Source organism: Tachyglossus aculeatus, chromosome 3, assembly GCF_015852505.1.
Source record: "Tachyglossus aculeatus isolate mTacAcu1 chromosome 3, mTacAcu1.pri, whole genome shotgun sequence".
In the NCBI taxonomy this organism is placed as follows: Eukaryota; Metazoa; Chordata; class Mammalia; order Monotremata; family Tachyglossidae; genus Tachyglossus; species Tachyglossus aculeatus.
The window spans coordinates 52,287,285-52,313,804 of record NC_052068.1 but is presented as its reverse complement, the minus strand read 5'-3'; the positions used below and the strand labels follow the sequence as shown (position 1 = coordinate 52,313,804).

Here is a 26,520-nt window from a genome sequence, read left to right as displayed (position 1 = left end):
TTTCAGAAATATAATCATGCTGGAATCATGCGGGATCATGATTGGATCTTCCGATACCCATGAAATAAGATGAGTTTCCCCTTATGGAGAAATGGGATTCTAAGCTGAAGCTAAAACTTTTAGCTCCTTGTGGGTGGGGAACGTGTCTACCACCTATGTTATATTGTACTCTCCCAATAGCTCAGTAACAATAATAACAATAATTATAATGGCATTTGTTTAGTTCTTGCTATGTGCCAAGCACTGTACTAAGCGATGGGGTAGGTACATGATAATCAGGCCCCACATGGGGCTCACAGTCTAAATAGGAGGGAGAACGGGCATTTTTTAGCTCCCCATTTTCCAGATGAGGAAACTGAGGCACAGCAAAGTTAAGTGACTTACCTAAGGTCACACAACAGAAAAGTGGCAGAGCTGGGATTAGAACTCAGGTCTTTTGACTCCCTGGCCTGTGGTCTTTCCACTAGACCACACTGCTTCTTAAATGCTCAACCCTCTCTTGACCCCACCTCACCTTCTAGTTATCGTCCCATATCCCTCCTACCATTCCTTTCCAAACTCCTTGAACGAGTTGTCTACACGCGCTGCCTAGAATTCCTCAACAACAACTCTCTCCTCGACCCCCTCCAGTCTGGCTTCCGTCCCCTTCATTCCACGGAAACTGCGCTCTCAAAGGTCACCAATGACCTCCTGCTTGCCAAATCCAACGGCTCATACTCTGTCCTAATCCTCCTCGACCTCTCAGCTGCCTTTGACACTGTGGACCACCCCCTTCTCCTCCACACGTTATCTGACCTTGGCTTCACAGACTCCGTCCTCTCCTGGTTCTCCTCTTATCTCTCCGGTCGTTCTTTCTCAGTCTCTTTTGCAGGCTCCTCCTCCCCCTCCCATCCTCTTACGGTGGGGGTTCCCCAAGGTTCAGTACTTGGTCCCCTTCTGTTCTCAATATACACTCACTCCCTTGGTGACCTCATTCGCTCCCACGGCTTCAACTATCATCTCTACGCTGATGACACCCAGATCTACATCTCTGCCCCCGCTCTCTCCCCCTCCCTCCAGGCTCGCATCTCCTCCTGCCTTCAGGACATCTCCATCTGGATGTCCGCCCGCCACCTAAAGCTCAACATGTCGAAGACTGAGCTCCTTGTCTTCCCTCCCAAACCTTGTCCTCTCCCTGACTTTCCCATCTCTGTTGACGGCACTACCATCCTTCCCGTCTCACAAGCCCGCAACCTTGGTGTCATCCTCGACTCTGCTCTCTCATTCACCCCTCACATCCAAGCCGTCACCAAAACCTGCCGGTCTCAGCTCCGCAACATTGCCAAGATCCGCCCTTTCCTCTCCATCCAAACTGCTACCCTGCTCATTCAAGCTCTCATCCTATCCCGTCTGGACTACTGCACTAGCCTTCTCTCTGATCTCCCATCCTCGTGTCTCTCTCCACTTCAATCCATACTTCATGCTGCTGCCCGGATTATCTTTGTCCAGAAACGCTCTGGACATATTACTCCCCTCCTCAAAAACCTCCAATGGCTACCGATCAATCTGCGCATCAGGCAGAAACTCCTCACCCTGGGCTTCAAGGCTCTCCATCACCTCGCCCCCTCCTACCTCACCTCCCTTCTCTCCTTCTACTGCCCAGCCCGCACCCTCCGCTCCTCCACCGCTAATCTCCTCACTGTACCTCGCTCTCGCCTGTCCCGCCATCGACCCCCGGCCCACGTCATCCCCCGGGCCTGGAATGCCCTCCCTCTGCCCATCCGCCAAGCTAGCTCTCTTCCTCCCTTCAAGGCCCTGCTGAGAGCTCACCTCCTCCAGGAGGCCTTCCCAGACTGAGCCCCTTCTTTCCTCTCCCCCTCGTCCCCCTCTCCATCCCCCCGTCTTACCTCCTTCCCTTCCCCACAGCACCTGTATATATGTATATATGGTTGTACATATTTATTACTCTATTTATTTATTTATTTATTTATTTATTTTACTTGTACATTTCTATCCTACTTATTTTATTTTGTTGGTATGTTTGGTTCTGTTCTCTGTCTCCCCCTTTTAGACTGTGAGCCCACTGTTCGGTAGGGACTGTCTCTATGTGATGCCAATTTGTACTTCCCAAGCGCTTAGTACAGTGCTCTGCACATAGTAAGCGCTCAATAAATACGATTGATTGATTGATTGATTGATGCTCTGCACCCAGGAAGTGTGCAATGCATACCTTTGATTGAAGGATTGACTGATTACAAATGGGGGTCCCATCTTAGTGGCAACCGGAAACCAACCTGCCCAATCTTCACCTCTGTAATGAAGCGGTCCAAACATCTCATTGGTGCTGTCACATTAAGTCGGGGAAAAAACAGTTTAATCAACCCAGGGAGTCAGAAAACCTGGGTTTTAATCCCAGCTCTGCAACGTTTCTATTGTGTGACCTTGGGTAAGTCACTTAACTTCTCTGTGCCTCAGTTTCCTCATCTACAAAATGGGGAGCTAAAACAATACCTGTTCTCCCTCGTATTTAGACTGTGAGCACCATGTGGGTCTGATTATCGTGCATCTACCCCATTGCTTAGTACAGTGCTTGGCACAGAGAAAGAGTTTAACAAACGAAGTTTAAAAAAACAGTTTAAGTTGGAGGGATCATTCCTTCCCTAGCTCCAGATATAGATCGCTAATACCAGATGGAGATCAGGGACTCAAAGTATGGAGCAACAGGGCTGCTAATCTTCCGGGTTCTTTATCAACTTCCAAACTTAGGAGTCATCATCAAGGGCCAGGACAAAGTCCCTACTGCTTTGGAGGTTTGGAACTTTCCCTTTCAACGGAATCGCAATACCTGATTTCCCTGCTATTTAGAATGGGAGCCCCATGTAGGACGGGGACTTTATCCAACCTGATTATCCAACCTGAATCTATCCTAGCACTTAATACAATGCTTGGCCCAAAAAGTGCTCGACAAATGCTATTTAAAAGGAATAAATTAATCATATTTACTGAGTGCTTACTGTGCTCAGAGCACTGCACTCAGTGCTTGGGAGAGTACAATATAACAAGGAAAAAGAAAACTTCTGTTCAGAACTATCCATCAACAGATCAATCAATCAATCACATTTATTGAGCACTTACTATGTACAGAGCACTATACTAAGCACCTGTTGTGGGCAGGGATTGTCTCTATTTGTTGCAAACTGTACTTCCCAAGTGCTTAGTAAAGTGCTCTGCACACAGTAAGCACTCAATAAATGTGACTGAATGAATGAAGCGCATGCAAGAGCACAATATAACAGAATTAGCAGAAATGTTCCCTGCCCACAACAAGCTTACAGTCTAGAGGGGGAGACAAACACTAATATGAATAAAGTAAGTAATTTATAATGTATAATTTAAAGATATGTACAAGATATGTTCAGATGTATGGGACACACAGTACTCTGCACACAGTAAGTGCTCAATACATTTTACTGAAAGACTGACGAATGGAGGTTTTTCCAGGAAAGCACAGTACTGTCGTTCAATCAGAAGGGAACAATTCCAGCCCCCACATATTACTCAGGTGCTTTTGATACTCAGGCATGTAATGGAACAATATGGCTTCTACAGTACGATGCTTTCCTTCAGCTGCATTCTTTAAAATGGAGCGAGAATGGATTGTAAAACCATCCAAGGGCACTGAGCCAAGAGTGCAACAGGATGGAGCCAATGTCATCCCTGAAGTATGAAACCAAACAACAAACTGGAATTCACCAAGAAAGCTGAGACTGCAGTGCAGTATTAAGCTGTCCTCACATGAGCTTGCTGCAGCTCCTATAGGCTAGGTTGAAAGCAGGATCTATATGCAAACATTCAGCAGTTTAACCCCCAATTCTTTATGTTAATATATACCGCCCATCACGGAGCATCATTGCAGCTGCCTTTTTCTATAAAGAGCCCTCGTGGAATCAAATTGATTACGGTATAAATCATCCAGCTCTCCCCCAAACCAGGAAAACGTTGGATCCTATTACGCATGCTCATTTTGTACACTGGGTTTGCATCTGTCAGAGAGCTAATATGCAAGTGAGCCCTCCTTACACTCACAAAATGACTCAAGAGAGGGACATCTGGGTAGTTTCCCAGCTGTCCCTGCATGCAGGCAGCTAAACAATTCGAGCCATGCTCTCTGACCAGCCCCAACAGAAGCTGACATCACCCAGTCAGAACCTCTCAGCAATGCGCTTCTGTACTGTTGCCCTCATTACCCAGGGAGGACAAGTCACACCCCTTTTAGCTGAGTCGGCAGAGAAATACTTACTTTTCTTTTTGACACTGCTTGCAATCAGCTACTTGACCACTCTATTCTTTATCCCAAGCTGAGTTGCTGGGGCAAAATAATGATGGCATTTATTAAGCACTTATGTGCCAAAAACTATGCAAAGGGCTGGGGTAGACCAAAGATAAAAGATGATAGGATTAAACAGGGTCCTGGAGGCAAATGAGACTCTTCTTCTTCACTGGTATTTACCGAGTGCTCACTGTGTGCAGAGCATTGAACTAAGACCTTGGGAGAGTACAGTACAACACAGTTGGTAGGCATACTCCCAGACAACAAGGAGCTTACAGTTAGAGAGGGAGATGGACATTAACATAAATAAACTACAGATATGTGGGGCTGTGGATGGAGTGAATATCCAGTGCCACTATAGCCCTGATTGCAATCTTCAATTTTGTCATCCAAACTCCTTACTGTGCCTCACTCACCTCCCTCTCATCACAAACCTGATCACACTCAGCCTTCTGCTTGGAACACCCTCCTCCTTTACATCCAGCAGATCAATGCTATCTCCCCATCTTCAAGGCCCTTCCAAAACCACATCTCCTCCAGAAGCCAAACCTTGTTTGCCTGTTGAATTATCATCATCAGTGGTGTTTACTGAATGCGTAGTATGTGCAGAACACTGTACAAACAGCCTGTAAGAGTTCAATAGTTGGCAGCCACATTCCTTGCCCACAACAAGCTTGCAGTCCTCCTTTCGTTTTCCTAGATGAGAAAATCTTAACTCCTCCCTGCCTTTTCCTTGTAATCTCCCAAGTGCTTAGTACAGTGCTCTGCACAGAATAAGCCCTCAATCAAAAGCAGACACCTGGTGGAAGCAGAATTAGAATCCATGACCTTCTGACTCCGAGGCCCATGCTCTACCCACTACACCATGCTACTTCTCCAACAGATACCAATGATTGATTGATTAATCCTGCCTTCCTCAAAGGCTGCAGAAAAGGGAAAGTAGGGATGGGAATAAAAATTTAAGCAGAAGTTAATTGGGAACATCAGTGTCTTATCTTAAAGAGTCAGAGATTCAATACCAACTCAGTTTGCCAGGTTAGCACTGGCAGACAGTGAGCCCCCTGAGGGACTGGCCAGCCCTGTGTTCACCCTGATTATCTTCTAGCTTGCCCAGTTCTTAGTACAATGTTTGGCACAAAGTAAGCATTTAACCAGTATTACAAACATTCTTATTGTTACTATTTTTATCATTATTAGCAGTTGGGGAAATTGCCCTTACTCTCTGACAGGGGAAGTAGCTGAGTGGTGCCCCAACCTTTTGCCATGGCAGTCATAATGTGGCCTACTGGATAGAGCCCGGGCCTGGGCTTCTTAAAGACCTGGGTTCTAATCCTACCTCCACTACATGCCTGCTGTGTGACCACGGGCAAGTCACTTAACTTCTTTGTTCCTCAATTACCTCATGAATTAATTAATGGTATTTACTGAATGCTTACTTTGTGCAGATCACTGCAGTAAGTGTTTTGGAGAGTACAGTACAACAGAATTAGTAGACATTTCTTATGCTTGGGTCTTTCAGGCACTCTCACTTTACACCCAATTTGGCCTGAAATACTTTTTTTGAGAAATCCCTTTCTTGAAAACCATGGAAATGTTAGAGAAGCAGTATGACCTGGTGGATACAGCATGGACCTGGGAGTGAGAAGGGCCTGGGTTCTAAACCTGATGCTGCTACTTGTCTGCGGTGTGACCTTGGGCAAATCACTTAACTTCTTGGTTCCTTAGTTACCTCTTCAATTAATCAATGGTATTTATTGAGTGCTTGCTATGTGCAGAGTATTGTACTGACGGCTTAGGAAAGTAGAGTACAACAGAATTAGCAGACATGTTCTCTGCTCATAATGAAAATGAAGATTACGACAGGGAGCCCCACATGGGACACGAACTGTGTCCAACTTGGTTAACTTTTACCTAACCCAGCACTTAAGTAAAGTACCGTGCATACAATGAGCACTTAAATATCATAAAAAAGTGTGGCAGATCATTTTTCCTATTTTCAAAGAGAAGCAGCTTGGCGTAGTGGATAGAGCATGGATCTTGGAGTAAGAAGGGCCTGGGTTCTAATCCTACCTCCATCACATGTTCACTGGGTGTCCTTGGGCAAGTCACTTAACTCCTATGGGTCTCAGTTACCTTGTCTGTAAAATGGGGTTTAAGAGTGTGAGCCCCTTGTTCATTCATTCATTCATTCAATCATATTTATTGAGCACTTACTGTGTGCAGAGCACTGTACTAAGCGCTTGGAAAGTACAATTCAATCCCCTGAGCTGGCACTGTGTGCAGAACCCTGCCCGAAGCGCTTGGGAGAGCGCTTAGCACATAGCAGCTAGCATGGCTCAGTGGAAAGAGCGCAGGCTTTGGAGTCAGAGGTCATGGGTTCGAAGCCCAACTCTACCAACTGTCAGCTATGTGACTGTGGGCAAGTCACTTCACTTCTCTGGGGTTCAGTTCCCTCATCTGGAAAATGGGGATTAAGACTGTGAGCCCCACGTGGGACAACCTGATCACCTTGTATCTCCCCCAGCGCTTACAACAGTGTTTGGCGCATAGTAAGCGCTTAACAAATACCAAAATTATTATTATTATTATTACAATTCGGCAACAGATAGAGACAATCCCTACCCAACCACGGGCCTTTTGCTTTGTACAAGGCTGATCACATAGTAAGTGCTTAATAAATACAATAAATACAACTGAATGAATGAGGACTGTGCCCAACCTGGTTAAATAAATAATTATGATATTTGTTAAGCACTTACTACATGCCAAGCACTGTTCTAAGCGCTGGGGTAGATACAAGGTAATCAGGTTTTCCCATGTGGGGCTCACAGTCTTAATCCACATTTTACAGATGAGGTAACAGAGGCACAGAGAAGTTAACTGGCTTGCCCAAGGTCACACAGCAGACAAGTGGCGGAGTCAGGATTAAAACCCACGTCCTCTGGCTCCCAAGCCTGTGCTCTTTCTACTAAGCCATGCTGCTTCTCTTGTACAACAGTGCTTGGCACATAGTGAGCACTTAGCAAGCACTATAATTATTGTTATTATTATTATTTAGAAGGTTTTTCTGACATACCTCACTGAAACAATGGGAGTACATGAGCTCCCTGAGTGAGAGAAGCCCCTTTGGTGCTGCCCTGTAAATGGCTTATGTGTAAATGGTTTACCATTTAGCATCTAAACGGAGACATTTTCATGCAGAGTAGGGGTGTGTTGCCCAAACCCTGCTCACTTCCTGGTTGTCGATTGTCAACGATCCTGTAGAACATTTGTTTCTAGTGGGAGCCACCTGGGCCCATTTAGGTGAGAGGAATTTGAAGGACCCAGAAGACACGATCCACATTTTTGTGAAGGTGTGAACTTCCGAGCGGAAGCACGGAAGGATACATTTCCACATCCATCAAACGTGCTTTAGTTCGAGCCCTTACCCGTGCCGTGAAGTCCACAGCCGCACCTCGGTTTAACAGCAACGTGGCTACATTGATATTTCCATAGTGAGCAGCTATGTGGAGAGGAGTGAAGCCACTCTGGAGAGAAAACACAGCAGATGTTCAATTGATTTTTGACTCCTTTCTCTCCGGGAGGTTGTGAACTCATTGCCCTGACCGTCTAAAAACTTGGAAGCAAAGTAGGTTTTGAAATGATATTCCATTCGGTACTAGTTTTCAATCGGTGCCAATTGTTTTTAGGTTTTCCAAGAGTTGATGTCTAATAAGAATATTAGTAGGCAGAAGGAATTAGCAGCAAAGAAGCAGGTACAAACCTGGAATCACTGAAGTAAACCATCAGCCGAGGTTTCCAAAAGTGAACCCTCCAGTTAATTGGAATAATTATTTGTAACTAGACAGATATTCTTGGTTTGGGTCAAATGCCTCTTGGTTAGAACTGTTATTTTGTCTTTGACTTCTCAGTTGAGGTCAGAGTCAGGTTGCTTTGGTGCATTTGAAGCAGATGCTAATTACAGCAACATCACAGACCTCTTTTAAAGGACTGATGTGATTTTCTTTCAAGGGATGATATCATAAAGCTCCATCTCCTACGGTGGGCCATCTTTCTGAGTTACGCAAAGACTTAAGGTAGCAACCTAATTAGCGAACGGCTGATTGGTAACACAATTCCTGCAACGTATTTTCATTCTGGGGTCATTTGACTTCCGTTAAAAAAGGGTGCTAAAACATGCAGCGAATTACTGAGTTCCCAGAGAACCAAACCTTATAGAAACTTGATGTGGTTCTAGACTGTTAGCAAGCCTTTTAGCCATGCTAGCTGCCACTGGCTCTCTCTTTCTGAGAGTCTGCCCGATCTTGTACCATTCCGAGGTCACCTACTTGCTGACACCATCGAGGGGAAGTGTCATGCAAAAGCCTACTGAACCAGTCCTGGATGCACAGGGTTGTCTGCAGCTCTCAACATCTACAGTATCAGAACCTCCCATCTCTTCGACTTATGCAACTCTTTTATACACGGTAATTCATTTCAAGGAATCCTTATGCTTTCGTTTAAACCTCGGGTTCAGCTGCAGAAAGCCCTGGTGATCAAACTGTGGTCTTCTCTAGCACATGCTACTTTATCCATCTAAAGCGGGTATCTATCCTACAGGAGGCGATGCAAAGAGGACGGGAGAGAGATGATGCAGCACCACTAAGTCATGGAAAGGGATGATACAGATATAGATAGATATATGTGCATATATACCTCTGTTGTCCTATTCACCACCATCTAGGTTAACACATTTGGAAGAAAAGAGGGAAAAAATGAACGGTTAGTTCGCTCTTGGTGACATGGGTGCAAAAAAGCTTCATGACAGCTAGATGAAGTGACAGCTATGATAAAAGCACAATAGGCACGGAAAGAAAGCTAGACTGAATGAAATCTACATGATTCCATACTCCAAATGAGATGTCCTTAAGAAAGTTTATATTAACAGGCTTAAAGACAATGGCATTCTTCCGACTCAATTACTAGGTAACAGTGCTCATGCTCTCCCTAGCAGACTCATGATCCTATATAGATAGAAAATTCTATGCCTTGAAGATATTCATCAAGTTTTGGTTGGCACCTGTTCTCTTCAGGTTCAGATAGATACTCCCCCTAACTCAATATCATTCCTAAATTAAATTCTATCCTGAGGTAAAACGTAAGCTCCACGCAGGACTGTAAGTAGCGCAAGATGCACTTGTTGACCAGGAACCTGGGATTGTAGGTGGAAATCCAAAGTTGTTTTTTTTTTATATGACCTCCCTTCTGGAACACTCAATGACACCCCCCCCCCCCACTCCACCCCCATGACCTCTTGGCTCTCCCCATCCCACCTCACCACCGTCCACCTCCCCTCATCCCAACCCAAAGTTAAAAACTATGAGCCTGTCAAAAGAGAGGTATGGCAGGAGTCCCTCAGCTTCTACAATAATAATAATAATGACGGTATTTGTTAAGCGCTACAATACAACTCCGCACGTGATCAGCTTGTTCTCTCGTGACTCACCTTGGATTCCACATCTGCATTATGGTCATTCTGCAGAAGCAGTGCGGCTGCTTTGGTGTCGTCCTTCCGAGCAGCAATGTGAAGAGCTGGAAGACGGACTTTTCCTTTCGTATCATTTTCAAGCAACAATGACACCACTTGGTCATGGCCTTGTTGCAAAGCAACAGCCAAAGGGGTGAATCCATCCTGCAAAAAATCCCAATGAAAAACACTGTTAGTCCGGCAGGCAAGGATCTTGGCAGCAGTTTGAAAGCTGTGGAGTAAAACCTACCCAAAAGTGCCCAAGACAAACACAAGTACCCATGAATGAAGACCAAGAGACATCCTCAAAGCATTTAATCATAATCATAATAGCAATTCTAATTGTGGTGTTTGCTAAGTGCCTATTGACAGGCACTGAACTAAGCACTGAAGTGGATACAAGTAAATCAGGTTGAACACAGGTCCTGTCCCATGTGAGGCTCACAGTCTTGATCCCCATTTTACAGATGAGATAACTGAGGCACGGAGAAGTGAAGTGACTCACCCAAGATCACACAGCAGTCAAGTGGTGGAGGTGGTATTACAACCCATGACCTTCCGACTCCTTCAGTAGAATTCATTGAGCACTTACTGTGTGCAGAGCATTTACCAGGCCTGTGTTTTATCCACTGTTTCTCCTCACAGGCCAGAGGGATACATAATTATTTTTAAGAATGGATTTATATTAGCATTCTATATTTATGTTATTATATTCATTTTGTAAATTGATATTAAGAGTGTAGAGAGTAGTTCAGAAATGTATTTGATACTGATTGTAAGCTCATTGTGGAATGTGTCTACCCACTCTGTTGTACTGTACTCTCTCAAGCGCTTAGTAGAATGCTCTGCACATGCTACGTGCTCAATAAATACCATTGATTGATTATGTTTTGGGCAGTAACCCAAGGAGCAGGTATAAAGGGTAGCACTATGCACACAGTTGTTTAGCTCAACCAAGCAATAACAGGACACCTCTGAGCCTCAAAACACCACTCAGGTCAGTTAGGATTGCCCCGACCCAGTCTGGTAATTAGGTTGAGAAGGAACTCCTTACCAGATAGTTGCATCACTCAACTAAAATGTAAGAAGTTGTGGCAGGAGACTCAATCAATTATGTTTATTGAGCACTTCTTGTGTTCAGAGCACTGTACTAAGCACTTGGGAGAGTATAATACAACAGAGTTGGAAACACGTTCCCTGCCCCAAAGGAGCTTATGGTCTAGAAAGGAAGACCCATTAAAATAAATTATGGACACATGCATAAGTGCTGTGGGACTGAGGGGAGGGTGAATATCAAGTGTTTAAAGGGTAAAGATCCCAGGGCACAGGTGACACAGAAGGGCGAGGGAATAGGGGAAATGAGAATCAGTGTGATTTAGTGGAAAGAGCCCAGGCTTGGGAGTCAGAGGTTTAGGGTCAGAGGTTGAGGGTTCTAACACCAGCTCTGCCACTTATCAACTGTGTGACTTTGGGTGAGTCACTTAACTTCTCTGTGCCTCAGTTCCCTCATCTGTAAAATGGGGATGAAGACTGTGCATCCCACATGGGACAAACTGAAATTTTGTATCCCCAGGGATTAGAACAGTGCTTGGCACATAGTAAGCACTTAACAAGTGTCATAATTATCACTGTTATTATTAAATGAGGGAAGGCCTCTTAGAGGAGGTGTGGCTTTAGGAAGGTTTTGAAGGTGGAGAGAGTGGTGGTCTGTCAGATATGAAGAGGGAAGGAGTTCCAGGACAGAGGCTGAGTAGGTTGGCATTAGAGGAGCAGATTGTGTGGGCTGGGCTGTGGTGCGAGATTAGTGAGGTGAAGGAGAAGGGGCCAAATGGAAAGAGCATAGACCTAGGAGTCAGAGCACTTGGGTCAATCAATCAATCAATCGTATTTATTGAGCGCTTACTGTGTGCAGAGCACTGTACTAATCACTTGGGAAGTACAAGTTGGCAACATATAGAGACAGTCCCTACCCAACAGTGGACTCACAGTCTAAAAGGGGGAGACAGAGAACAAAACCAAACATACTAACAAAATAAAATAAATAGAATAGATATGTACAAGTAAAATAAATAGAGTAATAAATATGTACAAACATATATACATATATACAGGTGCAGTGGGGAAGGGAAGGAGGTAAGATCGGGGAATGGAGAGGGGGACGAGGGGGAGAGGAAAGAAGGGTCTCAGTCTGGGAAGGCCTCCTGGAGGAGGTGAGCTCTCAGTAGGGCCTTGAAGGGAGGAAGAGAGCTAGCTTGGTGGATGGGCAGAGGGAGGGCATTCCAGGCCCGGGGGATGACGTGGGCCGGGGGTCGATGGCGGGACAGGTGAGAACGAGGTATGGTGAGGAGATTAGTGGCAGAGGAGCGGAGGGTGTGGGGTGGGCTGTAGAAGGAGAGAAGGGAGGTGAGGTAGGAGGGGGGCGAGGTGATGGAGAGCCTTGAAGCCCAGGGTGAAGAGTTTCTGCCTGATGCACAGATTGATTGGTAGCCATTGGAGATTTTTGAGGAGGGGAGTAACATGCCCAGAGCGTTTTTGGACAAAGACAATCCGGGTAGCAGCATGAAGTATGGATTGAAGTGGGGAGAGACACGAGGATGGGAGATCAGAGAGAAGGCTTATGCAGTAGTCCAGACGGGATAGGATGAGAGCTTGAACGAGCAGGGTAGCGGTATGGATGGAGAGGAAAGGGCGGATCTTGGCAATGTTGTGGAGCTGAGACCGGCAGGTTTTGGTGACAGCTTGGATGTGAGGGGTGAATGAGAGAGTGGAGTCGAGGATGACACCAAGGTTGCGGGCTTGTGAGACGGGAAGGATGGTAGTGCCGTCAACAGAGATGGGAAAGTCAGGGAGAGGGCAGGGTTTGGGAGGGAAGACAAGGAGTTCAGTCTTGGACAGGTCCTAATCCTGGCTCTACCATTTGTGTGACCTAGGTTCTAATTCCAGCTCCACACTTGTGTGCTGTGTGACTTTGGGCAAGTCATTTAACTTCTCTGTGCCTCCATTACCTCATCTGTAAAACAGGGATTAAGTCTGTGAGGCCCATGTGGGACATGGACTGTGTCCAACCTGATTATCCTGTATCTACCTCAGTGCTTAGTACAGTGCCTGGAACATAGTAGGCACTTAACAAATACCATTATAGCTCCTAAGTTATATGAGCTAGAGGCAAAATTAACATTTTTAAGAATGTACTTCTGTTGCACATGGCAGTTACAGATGCGATCAACAGACACCAGTCTCCAAGAAATATCACTGGGCTACCAATTCTAAAAGTAGCAGCTCCAGATTTTGTTTACAAACCAAGTTGAGATTGTTTGGTTTGCTTTCAGTAGTTATTCTGAAAAGTTCAAAATTATTTCATTAGTGTATAAACTATTAAATTTAGAAAATATAGCTGCCAGAGTGGCATATGTCATAGCAACATGGTACCTAGCTCAGCAAAACAGCATCCAGATTTGGGGAGAAAGTTTTAAACCATAATCATTTGCAGAGCTCAGGAGTTTGTTAAACTGGAAGACAAGTGTATAATTTCAAGAAGGCAGTCTCATCGTAAAGAATAAAATGGTAAATCACTTGGGTATTTGAAATGTTATTGAACTTGGCTTTTTAATTTTGTGACTGTATATTTAGACTATATATAGAGGGATTATATATCTAGAGAAAAAGAGTGAGAGAAAGATTTTATATGCTGCATATGGATAACTCCTTACTGAGATGCCTTGAACAGAAAAATCTTTCTGGACTCGTCCACTGAAATCTGGGTAAAATGTCAAAAGAACAGCTCAATGAGGAACAATAGGCTCAACAGTAAAAAGATGAAGTTTCCCCATACAGAGATGCACACATTATGTGTAAAATGTACCACATATTAATTGGAATATTTAAGTGTTTACTCAGAGCCAAGCAAGACACAGTCCGTGTCCTTGTCCCATATGGGACTCCCAGTCTAAATAGGAGGTAGAACAGATATTTAGATTAGTGGGGAAGTCCAGAAGTGAGGTTTTCATGCTTCCATGTTTGGTTCTGTTCTCTGTCTCCCCCTTTTAGACTGTGAGCCCACTGTTGGGCAGGGACTGTCTCTATGTGATGCCAATTTGTACTTCCCAAGCGCTTAGTACAGTGCTCTGCACATAGTAAGCGCTCAATAAATACGATTGATTGATTGATTGATTCCATCCAACCAATCAATCAATGGTATTTACTAAGCATTTACTGTGTGCAGAGCACTGTACTACATACTTGGGAAAATAAAATAGTATCTACCCCAGTGTGGCAGCCATCCAAATTCATGGTTCAGGGACTTTAGAGAAGAGGGGGTGGATGCAAACCACCCAGGAGTGCTTGCCCAAGGAGCTGGGGGCTGGGAAGGGAGAGGAGGGGCAGGAACTGGCAGGAACTAGCACACCCACCCGTCCCAAGGCAGGGAGGGGAGGGGCCAATTAATCAATCAATCAATCATACTTATTGAGCCCTGTGTGCAGAACATTGTTCTAAGTGCTTGGCACTCAGAATCAATCAATCACTCAATCGTATTTCTTGAGCGCTTACTGTGTGCAGAGCACTGTACTAAGGGCTTGGGAAGTACAAGTTGGCAACACATAGAGACGGTCCCTACCCAACAGTGGGCTCAAGCAGCTTAGCCTAGTGGCAAGAGCACAGGCTTGGGAGTCAAAGGATGTGGGTTCTAGTCCCGGCTCTGTCACTTTACTGTATGACCTTGGGCAACCCACTTAACTTCCCTGTGCCTCAGTTACCTCATCTGTAAAATGGGGATTAAGAACTGTGAGCCCCATATGAGACAACCTGATTACCTTGTAACTACCCCAGCGCTTAGATCAGTGCTTGGCACATAGTAAGCACTTAACAAATACCATCATTATCACTATTATTATTATTGGCAGAGTACAATATAACAGAGTTAGTAGACATGTTCCCTGTCTGTATTGAGCTTACAGGGCTGTGCCCCTCTCGCTGTGGAGTTTTGCAAACATGCCTGCCTAGCCCGGTTCCACCCAACTCCAGGAGGGAGGGAAGGGTTGACCCTGGGCTGGCCTCGGGTGGGACTGACTCTTCCCTACCATGCACTTCCTACCCTGGGGGTGAAGCTAGAGCAGCTGTCACCATGTATGTCCACTCACCCTGGGCCATGTCTCTCTTCCCACCATTCCCTTGCTCTCCAACCCTATGGGAAGGAGCATGGCAGAGTGGATAGAGCACGGGCCTGGGAGACAGAAGGTCATATATTCTAATCCCGGCTTCACCATTCATCTGCTCTGTGCTGAATCATTCATTCATTCAATCATATTTATCTAGAGCTTACTATGTGCAGAGCACTATACTAAGCGCTTGGGAAGTACAGTTCCCTCATCGGTAAAATCGGGATTGAGACTGTGAGCCCCATGTGGGACAGGGACTGTGTCCAACCCAATTTGTGTGTATCCACTCCAGTGTTTAGTACAGTGCCTGACACATAGTAAGCACTTAACAAATGCCATTATTATTATTATTATTATTATTACTGCAGAGTGGTTTCTGGTGTGTCCAACCCTCTGGTGCCAAGGTGATTATGTGCGTGCACCCCCGGGGTATGTATGGACAAGACACCCCAGTTACCTTCTGATTTGGCATGGATGCAACCTTTTCCCTCCCCTGGAACTGGGCATATGTTCCCCTCTGCTTGTTGTGCTATGCCTGAGTACACCATTTTTTTTATTGGTTTATAAACTTAATTTAAATCTTTGAGCCATGAAATTAGGTTTGTATTTGGTATAGATTAGACTGGATTCATCAATCAATCAAGTTTACTGAGTGCTTACTGTGTGCAGAGGATTGAACTAAGCCATCAAAGTTGGTAGATACCTTGCCTACCCACACCGAGCTTACAGTCTAGAGAAGGAGATGACTCTTGCAAATGTGATGAAATGCACTGCTTCCCTATTGGAGGAAAATGCACACAAATTTTACTGCATGCCTACTGACTTAGAATAATAATAATAATAATAATGATATTTGTTAAGCACTTACATGTGTCAGGCACTGCACTAAGTGCTGGGGTGGATACAAGCAAATCAGGTTGGACACAGTCTATATCCCTTATCCACATCCTATAGTTCGTGCCAAACTAGCTCACTTTTCCCCTTCAAAGCCCTACTGAAAGCTCACCTCCTCCAGGAGGCCTTCCCGAACTAAGTTCCCTTTTCCTCTGCTCCCCCTCCCAGCCCCATCGCCTCCACTCACTCCCTCTGCTCTACCTCCCTCCCTGCTCCACAGCACTTGTGTGTATATATGTACATATTTCTAATTCTATTTATTTTTATTAATGATGTGTATATATCTATAATTCTTTTGATTTACATTGATGTTATCGATTTCTGTTTACTTGTTTTGATGTCTGTCTTCCCCCTTCTAGACAGTGAGCCCATTGTGGGCAGGGATGGTTTCTGTTGCTGAATTGTACTTTCCAAGCCCTTATTACAGTGCTCTGCACACAGTAAGTGCTCAATAAATAAGATTGAATGAATGAATGAATCCCTTGTAGGGCTCACAGCCTTAATCCCCATTTTACAGATAAGGTAACAGGCACAGAGAAGTGAAGTGACTTGCCCAAGGCCACACAGCAAACAAGTGGCAGAACCAGTAGCTTAGTTTTCATTAAGCCCTTAAAATGATGCTAGAATCTATAAAGCAAATATAGTTCTATTTGCTAGGAGCAGGAGCTTTGCAATGTAAAATGCAAGCTAAAAATGAAGTATTCTCAGAAATAACCATGAAACAATCTGTCATTTTCAAAACTGAAGGAAATAAAAATCCACCAGCATACTAGACTTCAGCTGAATTTTCAACTGTGAGACTATTTTTTGGATTGGTTGGTTTCTTTGAAATAAGATTTTGAGAGGAAATTTCCCTTCCCTCATATCCCCTCCCTCTCCACACCAAAATGAGGAGGCAGTCTGGAAATCCACTCAGCCCAGAGCTACCCTAGCCTAGCCACTAGGCTAGGGAAAATGGCACTGCTCCACACACACTACAGGGACTTGCAAGGGGATGAGTAATTTCCTCCTTTGGCTGAATGCAGTTCGTCCAAAGGTAATATTGGGGGTGGTGAGGGGGAGAAGGAGAGAGAGAGAGGGAGAGAGAAAGAGAGAGAAGAAAGAGAGAGGGAGAGAGAGAGAGAGAGAGAGAGAGAGATATGCCCAGGACCGAGACATGTGGCTGTATTGATATCTGTCTCCCCGACTCTAGAGAAGCAGCGTGGCTCAGTGGAAAGAGCCTAGGCTTTGGAGTCAGATGTCATGGGTTCAAATCCCAGCTCCGTCAATTGTCAGCTGTGTGACCTTAGGCAAGTCACTTAACTTCTCTGGGCCTCAGTTACCTCATCTGTAAAAAGGGGATGAAGACTATGAGCCCCCTGTCGGACAACCTGATCACCTTGTAACCTCCCAGCACTTAGAACAATGCTTTGCACATAGTAAGTGCTTAATAAATGCCATCATTATTATCATTATTATTATTATTAAACTGTGAGCTTGTTGTGGGCAGGGTTTATTGTTGTGTTGTACTTTCCCAAGTGCTTAATACAGTGCTCTGCACACAGTAAGCGCTCAATAAATATGACTGATTGAATTAGAGCAACCTGAAGACCACAGCGCTGGGGTCTGCATCCACTGCCCCCATTCCCATGTCAGTCTTTCCTAGTGCCACAGCCCACTGCCCCAAAAGATACCATTACAACATTTCAGACCCTGGGGCGAGGAGAGTGGTGTGTAACTAAGGACTGAGTGCCTGGAGCAGTGGGGAGTCTGAGTATTCTCCATTCCAAGAACTGCTTATTTATTTATCTTGACATTGTTGTCTTGGTTCGTTGCTTCTGCTGTGTGCAGTAATCCACCACAATCATTGTTTTCAGATGTGTACTCCCATCTAGACTGTGAGTCCCCAGTGGGATAGAAATAGCATCTGAACTGTTATATTTGTATCTATGCCACTTCTTAGCACAGCATTTAGCTCAGAGAGCCTAATAAACATCGTAAAAACAACCCTTATTTCCTGCTGAACCTGGGATGGTACCTAACTAATGGTTTTCCAGAAATAAAGGGAAGAACTGGACTCCAAATCAGAGAAATCATTGTTCATAAATACACCACATAGAACAATACTTAACACTCATTGGGATAACTCTGTAAAAAGAGCTTTAACAAGCAGCATGGCTCAGTGGAAAGAGCCCGGGCTTTGGAGTCAGAGGTCATGGGTTCAAATCCCGGCTCCACCACTTGTCAGCTGTGTGACTTTGGGCAAGTCACTTAACTTCTCTGGGCCTCAGGTCCCTCATCTGTAAAATGTGGATGAAGACTGTGAGCCCCCCGTGGGACAACCTGATCACCTTGTATCCCCCCAGTGCTTAGAACAGTGCTTGGCACATAGTAAGTGCTTAACAAATACCATTATTATTATTATTATTATTATTATTATTATTATTATTATTATTATCATCCCATTCTTGAATGCTCTCATCTACTGTCAGATTCACAACCCCAGGGTTATGCATTACCCCAAAATGCTATCAATTTCCCTTTTATGTAAACACCAAAAGAAGCCAAGGGAAATCTTGAATTTGAAAGGAAAAGAGGGAACTATTTACCTCTGTAGCCAGGCTCTGACTTGCACCATTGTCCAGGAGAAACTTGACAACTTCCAAGTGGTTTTCCTGGGCTGCCATATACAACGGAGTAAAACCATTCTGTAAAGAAGCACATACAAGGTTTCCTTCAGTATTCTCCAAAACGCTCCATGTCCTACCTCAATGAACTAATGAAGCGTAATCTGTGATTTACTCTAACTAATCCCAGCATTTTAATTTAATTGCAACACATTTAGTTCAGGTCAGCCTGTTTGCTGTGTGACCTTGGGCAAATCACTTTACTTCTGTGGGCCTCAGTTACCTCATCTGTAAAATGGGGATTGAGACCGTGAGCCCCACATGAGACGGGGACAGTGTCCAACCTGATTTGCTTGTATCCAACCCAGTGCTTAGTACATTGCTTGGCATTTAGTAAGTGCTTAACAAATACCACAGTTATTATTATTAAATTCACCAGATGTTATGAGATAGGACTGGATACCATCTGTGCAGTGGGTATCTTACTATAGGGCATCACTAAGGGCAGAATATGTGATAATTTGAGGGCAGAATAAGTATGAATGATAATCATCATTTGAATGTCAATAAATATCTAACATCATTCACTATACAGCTACAGGGTAAAGCTCACATATCACTGGACAGTTTGAGGAAGTCATAATTTGCCTTACAGCAAGGAAGACGAATGCTTAAACCAGGAAATCTGCAAAGCTTTCGAGGGCAAAAGGGAAATCGATGATGGTGTTTGTTAAGTGCTTACTAAGTGTCAAGCACCGTTCTAAGCACTGGGATAGATACAACTCATCAGTTTGGATGCAGTCCATGTCCCACATGGGGTTCACAGTCTTAATCTCCATTGAAATGATATGAGGTAACTGAAGCACAGAGAAGTTAAGTGACTTGACCAAGATCACACAGCAGACAAGGGGCGGAGCCGGGATTAGAATCCAGGTCCTCTGACTCCCAAGCCTATATTCCATCCACTAGGCCACATTGCTTCTCTTGTATGTGGATCACACTTTTTTGGAGACCCTCAGGTTAGGAAATTCCCACTGTAGAAACCTAAATGACAGAAGGCATCTGGATGATCCATCAGGCCCTTTGCTTCTGAAGCGTCCTTCACAGGCAGTTCTGACAGGCCATTACCCAGGGGCAAGGAGGCTTGACATTAAGCCTGATCAGTGATCTTGTACAGCCTGCAGAACCTTGGGGAAACGCCAATATTTGATGCTCCATTTGCTCCCAAACATCCTGCCCTGAGATTTCCTAATAGTGATTTTGTAAACAAGCAATATGCAAATAATATTATTCTAGGTAGACAGTATAATTACCCCCAGACAACATCCTCCTGTGAGTGTCATTAATTTAGGGAAGGAAACACTTAAACCCCATGCAGTATTTTAGGTTTCTGATATCAAATCCTGCCATTTGTCCCTGTTCTTTTGCTGACAGAAGAGCAGCCTCCAGTTTAGGTAGGAACCAAAATATGACCAAAGGCCAAAAGGGCAATAGTGATTCTTGGAGTTGTGGCCCACTTAACGATTCTCACTTTTGCTATGTATTTTTAAATTTTATTTGTTAAGTGTTTATTACGTGCCAGGCACTACACTAGGCGCTGTGTAGATACAAGCTAATCAGGTTTGACACAGTTCTTGTCCCACCTGGGGCTCACAGTCTGAATCCTGAATCATTTTACAGCTGTTGTAACTGAGGCACAGAGAAGTTAAATGACTTGCCCAAGGTTACACAGCAGATAATTATATGAAGCTGAAGAAGCAGTGTGGGCTAGTGGAAAGAGAACGGGCCTGGGAGTCAGAAGAGCTGGGTTCTAATCCCAGCTCCACCACTTGTCTGCTGAGTGACTTGGGCAAATCATTTCACTTCTCTGTGCCTCAGTTACCTCATCTTTAAGATGGGAATTTAAACAGTGAGCCCTATAAGGGACTAGGACTATGTCCAACCTGATTATCTTATATCTTCCCCAAGGCTTAGTACAGTGCCTGGCACAAAGCACTTAAAAAATATTTGTAATTTGTTATTTACCCAGGTCATTTATTCTTACACAAATGTGACCCACTGGGTAAATACTGTTGTATTTCCTATTACAGACTAAAAATACGAAGTGAAACAATTCTGGGGAAACATCACTGTAACATTTAGTGATTATTAGAATTTACTAGATAAGGTGATACTTTTTAGAATAGTGCATTATTAACTTTAGAGTATTTTGTATCAACAGAGCACCTCATAATCATGAATTAATCACTCCACACATTTTCCCCAGATGACATCATTAGCCCTGTCTATTCTATTATGCAAACTTTAAGATAAGGAATTCAAGATCGGGGGGTTTGGATCAAAAGAGTTGGTCAATAGCAATCCCTGATTTAAGTAAAGTTCCATTGTCTAGGAACAGTTTTATGTTCTTACGGTGAATGTTAGAGGGAAAAATATATTTTACATAATTTCTGGTCATATTGAAGGTACTCCTCTATTTCAAATCTTTGGAAAACATTTCTATTTTTCATGTATCAAGTCTTTTCTATTCATTTACCAAGACATCTTGCAACCTATCTAAATGAAGTTTCATTTCAGATTGCTCTTTATCAGTACTGCTTCCTTAGACAGATTGCAATTGAAATATTATTCAAGTGATCCCGGGAGGTCAAAAGTCCAGGTTTAAAAAGGGAATTTATTTTTTCAACTTTAACTGCTCTGCTGCTCTGTAACTCATTAGAAATTCTGACCACGTAACAATGCAGATAGGAGGACACAGGAGGGCAAGCCCTAAGATGAAGGGTGAAATGCTGAGGACCATTAGCTCGACATTTTCACACCATAGTTTCCAGAATTTCAGGCTCAGTATTTCCGCTGGATAGTTTTATCATCAGTAGGGAACATACGCACATTGAAAAATAAAATGGTTGCAGTTTTATTATTCCAAAATGTGTTGCTCCCCATATTTTGCAGTTGAAATCATAACTATTGCTGCCCTCCCCAAAACTTTTCAAAAAGAGCTTTCCCTTAAAGGTCAGAGCAGTTTCTTTCAGGGAAAGGCATCTGTCTGCCATGAGAGTTGGAGTTCGAGGTAGTGAATGAAAATTTGCCTCTCCCTAAGAGTACTATATCACTATCCACCTTCTGAACATCAATCTTCTTGAAAATGTTATTCCTCAAGAGGAATTTCATAAAGAAAACCAAAGTCCAATTGTCACAGAGAAAGAGTTCACAAACTAAAGCCAGATAGAAATAAGATGTACACTAAATGAAATAAAGCTAGAGGCATAGACTGTAGCAAAACCACAATCCTGAAAATACAGCCTACAGTACTGCAGAGGATGTAGTGGTAAAAGTTCTGTGGGCTGGTCAAATATTCTGTAGACTGATTAGGGCCAAGCAATCCCTACTCAAAAATGAGTTCTGAATGATCAAGTTTGCAGATATTCTTGGAATTAATAATATAATAATGACATTTATTAAGCGCTTACTCTGTGCAAAGCACTGTTCTAAGGGCTGAGGAGGTTACAAGGTGATCAGGTTGTCCCACGTGGGGCTCACAGTCTTCACCCCCATTTTACAGATGAGGTAACTGAGGCACAGAGAAGTTAAGTGACTTGCCCAAAGTCACACAACTGACAATTGGCACAGCCGGGATTTGAACCCATGACCTCTGACTTCAAAGCCTGGGCTCTTTTCCACTGAGCCATGCTGTTTCTCTAATTAAGTTATTAAGTCTAATTAACTAATTAATTGACTTGAATTAAGTCAAGGGTGTGTTCAAGGTTGGATTCTGGTGGCATTGGGCCTTCAAGAGATGCCATTCTCTTTAGGATCTCATACTTTTTCTTTCTTTGAAAAATACTTTACCTTTGTATTTCAGAAATAACAGTGGCTAAGATGAATCTGGTCCTTGTCAGTGCTGTCGCCTATGCCTAGAAAGGGCCATTGTATAGTGTTTTCCCAAGCACTTAGTACAGTGCTCTGCATACAGTAAGCACTCGATAATTACAAGTGAATGAATCTTCTCTCTGCCAATTGGAGTAACATCCATTGGCCCTGAGGTTCCCTTCTGAGCCCCTTTTTCCTATTTGGAGGACGATCCATTGGCCCCGAGTCACTTTCTGAGCTCCTTCATTTCCTCATTTCCATTTATGGCCACTCATTGGATAGGCATCAATTTGTGTGCTGTCAGGACTGGTGGAGTCTGGGGGCTTCAGGAACAGCTGATAGGTCAAGTTTATCTACCCAAAGCTCAGGATAGAAATTTGCTTTCAGTGGAAATATTTGGTTAGATCTCCCAAACTCATCACTCTATTAGGACAAGGGTTATACATTTACAATTCTCAATTTTGTTTTGAAACAATGATGCTTGTTAATGTATTAAAATGTCAGGCAGCATGCAGAATGAACCCACAAAAAGGAGGAACTGTTACCCAAAATGGCATGTACGGCACTTCAGAAATACAGATCCATAGTTTTACCTGAGATTGTGCATTGACATTAGCCCCATTTGTAGCCAACACTTTCACTACTTCTGTCTGTCCAGCCAGAGATGCTATGTGCAAGGCTGTATTTCCTTTCTGAAATTGAAGAAGGTAAATGCAAAATGAGTCAGGTTGATGCTACAGAGGAACGAACTGTAGGGAAGAAGACAGCTTTCTAAAAGCATTCTCTCATAACATACAACTCCCTCATTTACATGGTCCCTACCTACCCAGGCATCCTGCTTATATGGGCACGCAAATAACGTGTGATTGCTTATAATCACATACGGTAGTTATATTTGAATTATTCGCTACTACAGGCTTTTGTTGCTCATGCCTATAGGGTCTATTAAGTGTGTGTTTGAATGTGTTACAGGCAATGAGCCACTAGCCTTTAGCATCGGGAAAGGATGGGCCAGAGTCCAGTTATGTTGTGGACAGATCATCATCAGATCATTTGGAGTGGCTTTTGTTCTAATTTTTCAAACGGGATTTGCCGATATCTGATTTCAATCCAGCTTGACACCAGAATAGAGAAAGTCTCTCCAAATCCTCCAAATTTTCTTTACAAATAAGATTTGGTCCACTCCTACTACTTGATATATCCAGAGTGAGTAGGAGTGGACACAATCCTTATATATAAAAATATATTAGAGGATATATGCATGTGTCTTATAAACTTCCTCTTCACCCTGCTTACGCTCCCTATTACATTCAGAAGTCAGTTTTCCGAAATTGCATGTTTGCACTCTTCATTTTGGAGAGAATGCTGTTGGGGAATTAGGGAATGTTCTACCATTTTGTGGTGTCAAAAGGAGCTATCAGGTGCATGGGGGTGACAGCGGACAAGCTGTGGGTGGTATAATATGAGTTTTCTTTAGCGTGAGGTTTGTCACTGTCATCCTCTTGTTATACGAGTAGTATATCGGCCATCGTTCCCAAATAACTAGTGAACGACGAAGAGTTTAATTATGTTATGCTGAAACACTTTTCAAAGTGAAACTGTAAAAAGAACTCTTCCCTTTCAATTCTTATCAGCAGCTCCTGAAGGCAGTGGGGTCCCATTTTAGGCAATTTGGGGGCTAAAACCAGGACACTGACCTTGGTGGCGGCATCCACATTGGCCTCTCGCTGGATCAGTTCAGAAACAACTTCAACGTGCCCTTCTTTGGAAGCAAGATGGAGGGCATTCAACCCATTCTGGCCAAAAGTAATGGGAAAGGTTCACTCAGTGGGTCAAGAATAATGCACCAAACCATCAGGTGCACTTAAGATCACATTCCAGCATAACTACTGCTGCAACAATCTCTTGCCAACATATATTTACGAAACGATGATTGTGAAAATAAAGCACACTAAACACAGGGAGAATGACTTGCTTACAACAGTCCAAGATAGACATTTTAGGTTGTTTTGTAAGCAGAATGTTAAATAATACAGATAACTGACTGCCCACCCAGGAAAGAAAAAAAAATTAAGATTTGACAGAGCAGGTAAATTGGGTACAAGATAGAGTCATAATAATAGCAAATTAAAATTGTTAATGGGTGAGAAATAGTATAAGGAGTAAAAAAGCAAATTTCATTTTGTCATAAGTACCACCTGATTGCAAATGTTGATGTCGACTCCATTTTTCAAGTAGTCGAGGGCCTTTTCTAAGTTCCCAGCTCGTGCTGCTCGTAAATAGCTGGCATTAGCATCCGACTGAAAAAGGAGAAAAAAAACATTGAGTTAGAACTGAAATTGAAATATACACCCTTATCTTTAGTGATTAATTGAAAAGTCAGGAGATGTGCAGGGAACGTATGGTGACCGAAAGAAAGAAACACTCCCAATTAAACCTGTGATACAATATACTTATCAAGCTTCTTTCAACAGTAACTTTGGCATTTGTTGAGCACTTACTAGGTGTCAAGCACCATTCTAAGCCCTGGGGGAGATACAAATTTATCAGGTTGGACACAGACCCTGTCCCACATGGGTCTCACAGTCTAAGTAAACTTCAGTAAAAGATTTTTCAAAAAGCCAAAACTTGTCAAAGTTACAGTAAGGAGCAGAGGCCCAAAATATGCTTTTCCCAAAGGGTGACGAACATTCAAATTTGGGAGAGAGGATAGTGGGAGTATAACTTTCTACACTTTTTGTTCGTTTTTAGTAAAACTGATGATACTTTTCAGGAACATGTTTTAAGGCAGCAATTGAGTGGAAGAAATTTGCTTAATATCTTTAAATTGAAAACATTATTGAAAGTGGGGTCCTTGTTTCCCCCAAGTTTACTTCCTCTTAAGAAGGAACAGACATTGCAGCCCCATGCAGAGAGACAGGTTTCCTGCTAAATTACAGCAGCAGCTCCAGCAATAAAGTAGAAGTTCAATTTGAATTAAAAAAAAACATTGCTTGGCCATTCTTTTTTAGCCAACACACAATTACTACAGAACTAAAAATGGCACAAATGAATGTCAGAAATATAACACTGAACCACAAAATTATACAGAATTATGTAGTATTATTGAATACACTGCATTTAATCACCACCTTGTTTCACTGGAATTTACCATCTCTTCAAGACTGCAGACATTTCAATTTTAGTCACCTCTCTCCAAACCTCTAGTATTTAAGAACATGACATTACATTCATCCAATCACTTCACACGACCGAGAAGAATATCACAGGGAAAAGGAATGTCCACAGAATACAGTCAGATGAGTGACATAGCTCTGTGGGGCCAGAAAAGTATTTAAACATCTTTTACACATACCTAGACTTCCATTTAGCTTAGGTAATCTTCTCAGTAAGACTGGATGATTGCTACCTGCAACATTTTTAATATTTCCCTACTTCATCCATCCTGCTGCTGCTATCTCTTAAATCACTGTCGCAGATTCCTGAACCCAGAAGCATATGGCAGGCCGGAGGGGGAAAGAAAGAACCAAAAGGGCAAGAAGGTAAAGAGTTTGAAAAGCTCCACTAGAACTCTAAGCTATCAAAACCTTAGAGGAAACATTCTCCACAGCATTAGCAACAAAAACAGGGATTGCCCGATAGGTACTCTCTAGGCCCATATTACTCTCTCAGGGTTGCACCTGGAGAGTTTCCAGTACTCTACCAGTCTCGACTATGGGAGGGAGAGTCAAGCAGAGGTCTACCCATTCCATTCCTAGCTTGTCCAGTGGCTAGCGAGTGGAAGGCAATCTGTTACAAGTCAAAACTCACCTGTGCTGGGCAGCAGCAGCACGGGTGAGAGTCGAGGGTGGAGAACCAGGTTTACTGTGCAGAAGGAGGCAATGGTAAACCACTTCCGTATTTTTAGCAAGAAAACTCTACGGATCCACTACCAGAATGCTTTCAGATGGAAGTGGGGCATTCTGAGAGAGATGTGTCTATGGTGTTGCTATAGGTCAGTCATGACTTGACAGCATAAGACAACAACAACTGGCCCATACTGCTACACCTACACTGTTTCAACATTCAAAAACTAGACCTGCAGTCTGACAGAATGGAGTTCCATCATCATTATCAATAGTATTCACCTTTGCTTAAGGAGTATATCAAAAACAAAACAAGACAGAGTAGGTACGCAGT

At 43.4% G+C, this 26,520-nt stretch overlaps 1 protein-coding gene and 1 non-coding gene across 24 annotated transcripts in view; one reads left to right on the top strand and one right to left on the bottom strand.

Moving 5' to 3' along the window:
* The window catches only part of ANK3 (ankyrin 3), a 710,530-nt gene that overhangs the window by 192,451 nt on the left and 491,559 nt on the right, over positions 1-26,520 (bottom strand). For 17 of the 23 annotated variants that reach the window (XM_038743727.1, XM_038743734.1, XM_038743724.1 and 14 more), the window contains 7 exons: positions 24,540-24,641; positions 24,039-24,137; positions 22,935-23,033; positions 18,454-18,552; positions 9,795-9,980; positions 9,005-9,028; positions 7,738-7,836 (listed from right to left, as the gene is read on the bottom strand). In XM_038743727.1, the coding sequence (XP_038599655.1) occupies positions 7,738-7,836; positions 9,005-9,028; positions 9,795-9,980; positions 18,454-18,552; positions 22,935-23,033; positions 24,039-24,137; positions 24,540-24,641 (708 nt within the window). The remainder of the gene's footprint in view (positions 1-7,737; positions 7,837-9,004; positions 9,029-9,794; positions 9,981-18,453; positions 18,553-22,934; positions 23,034-24,038; positions 24,138-24,539; positions 24,642-26,520) is intronic. The other 6 variants (XM_038743728.1, XM_038743738.1, XM_038743742.1 and 3 more) reach the window with 1 other exon arrangement.
* Positions 26,004-26,141, top strand: LOC119925968. Its single transcript, XR_005449888.1, has one exon. It is a non-coding gene; the product is annotated as a small nucleolar RNA SNORA7 (small nucleolar RNA).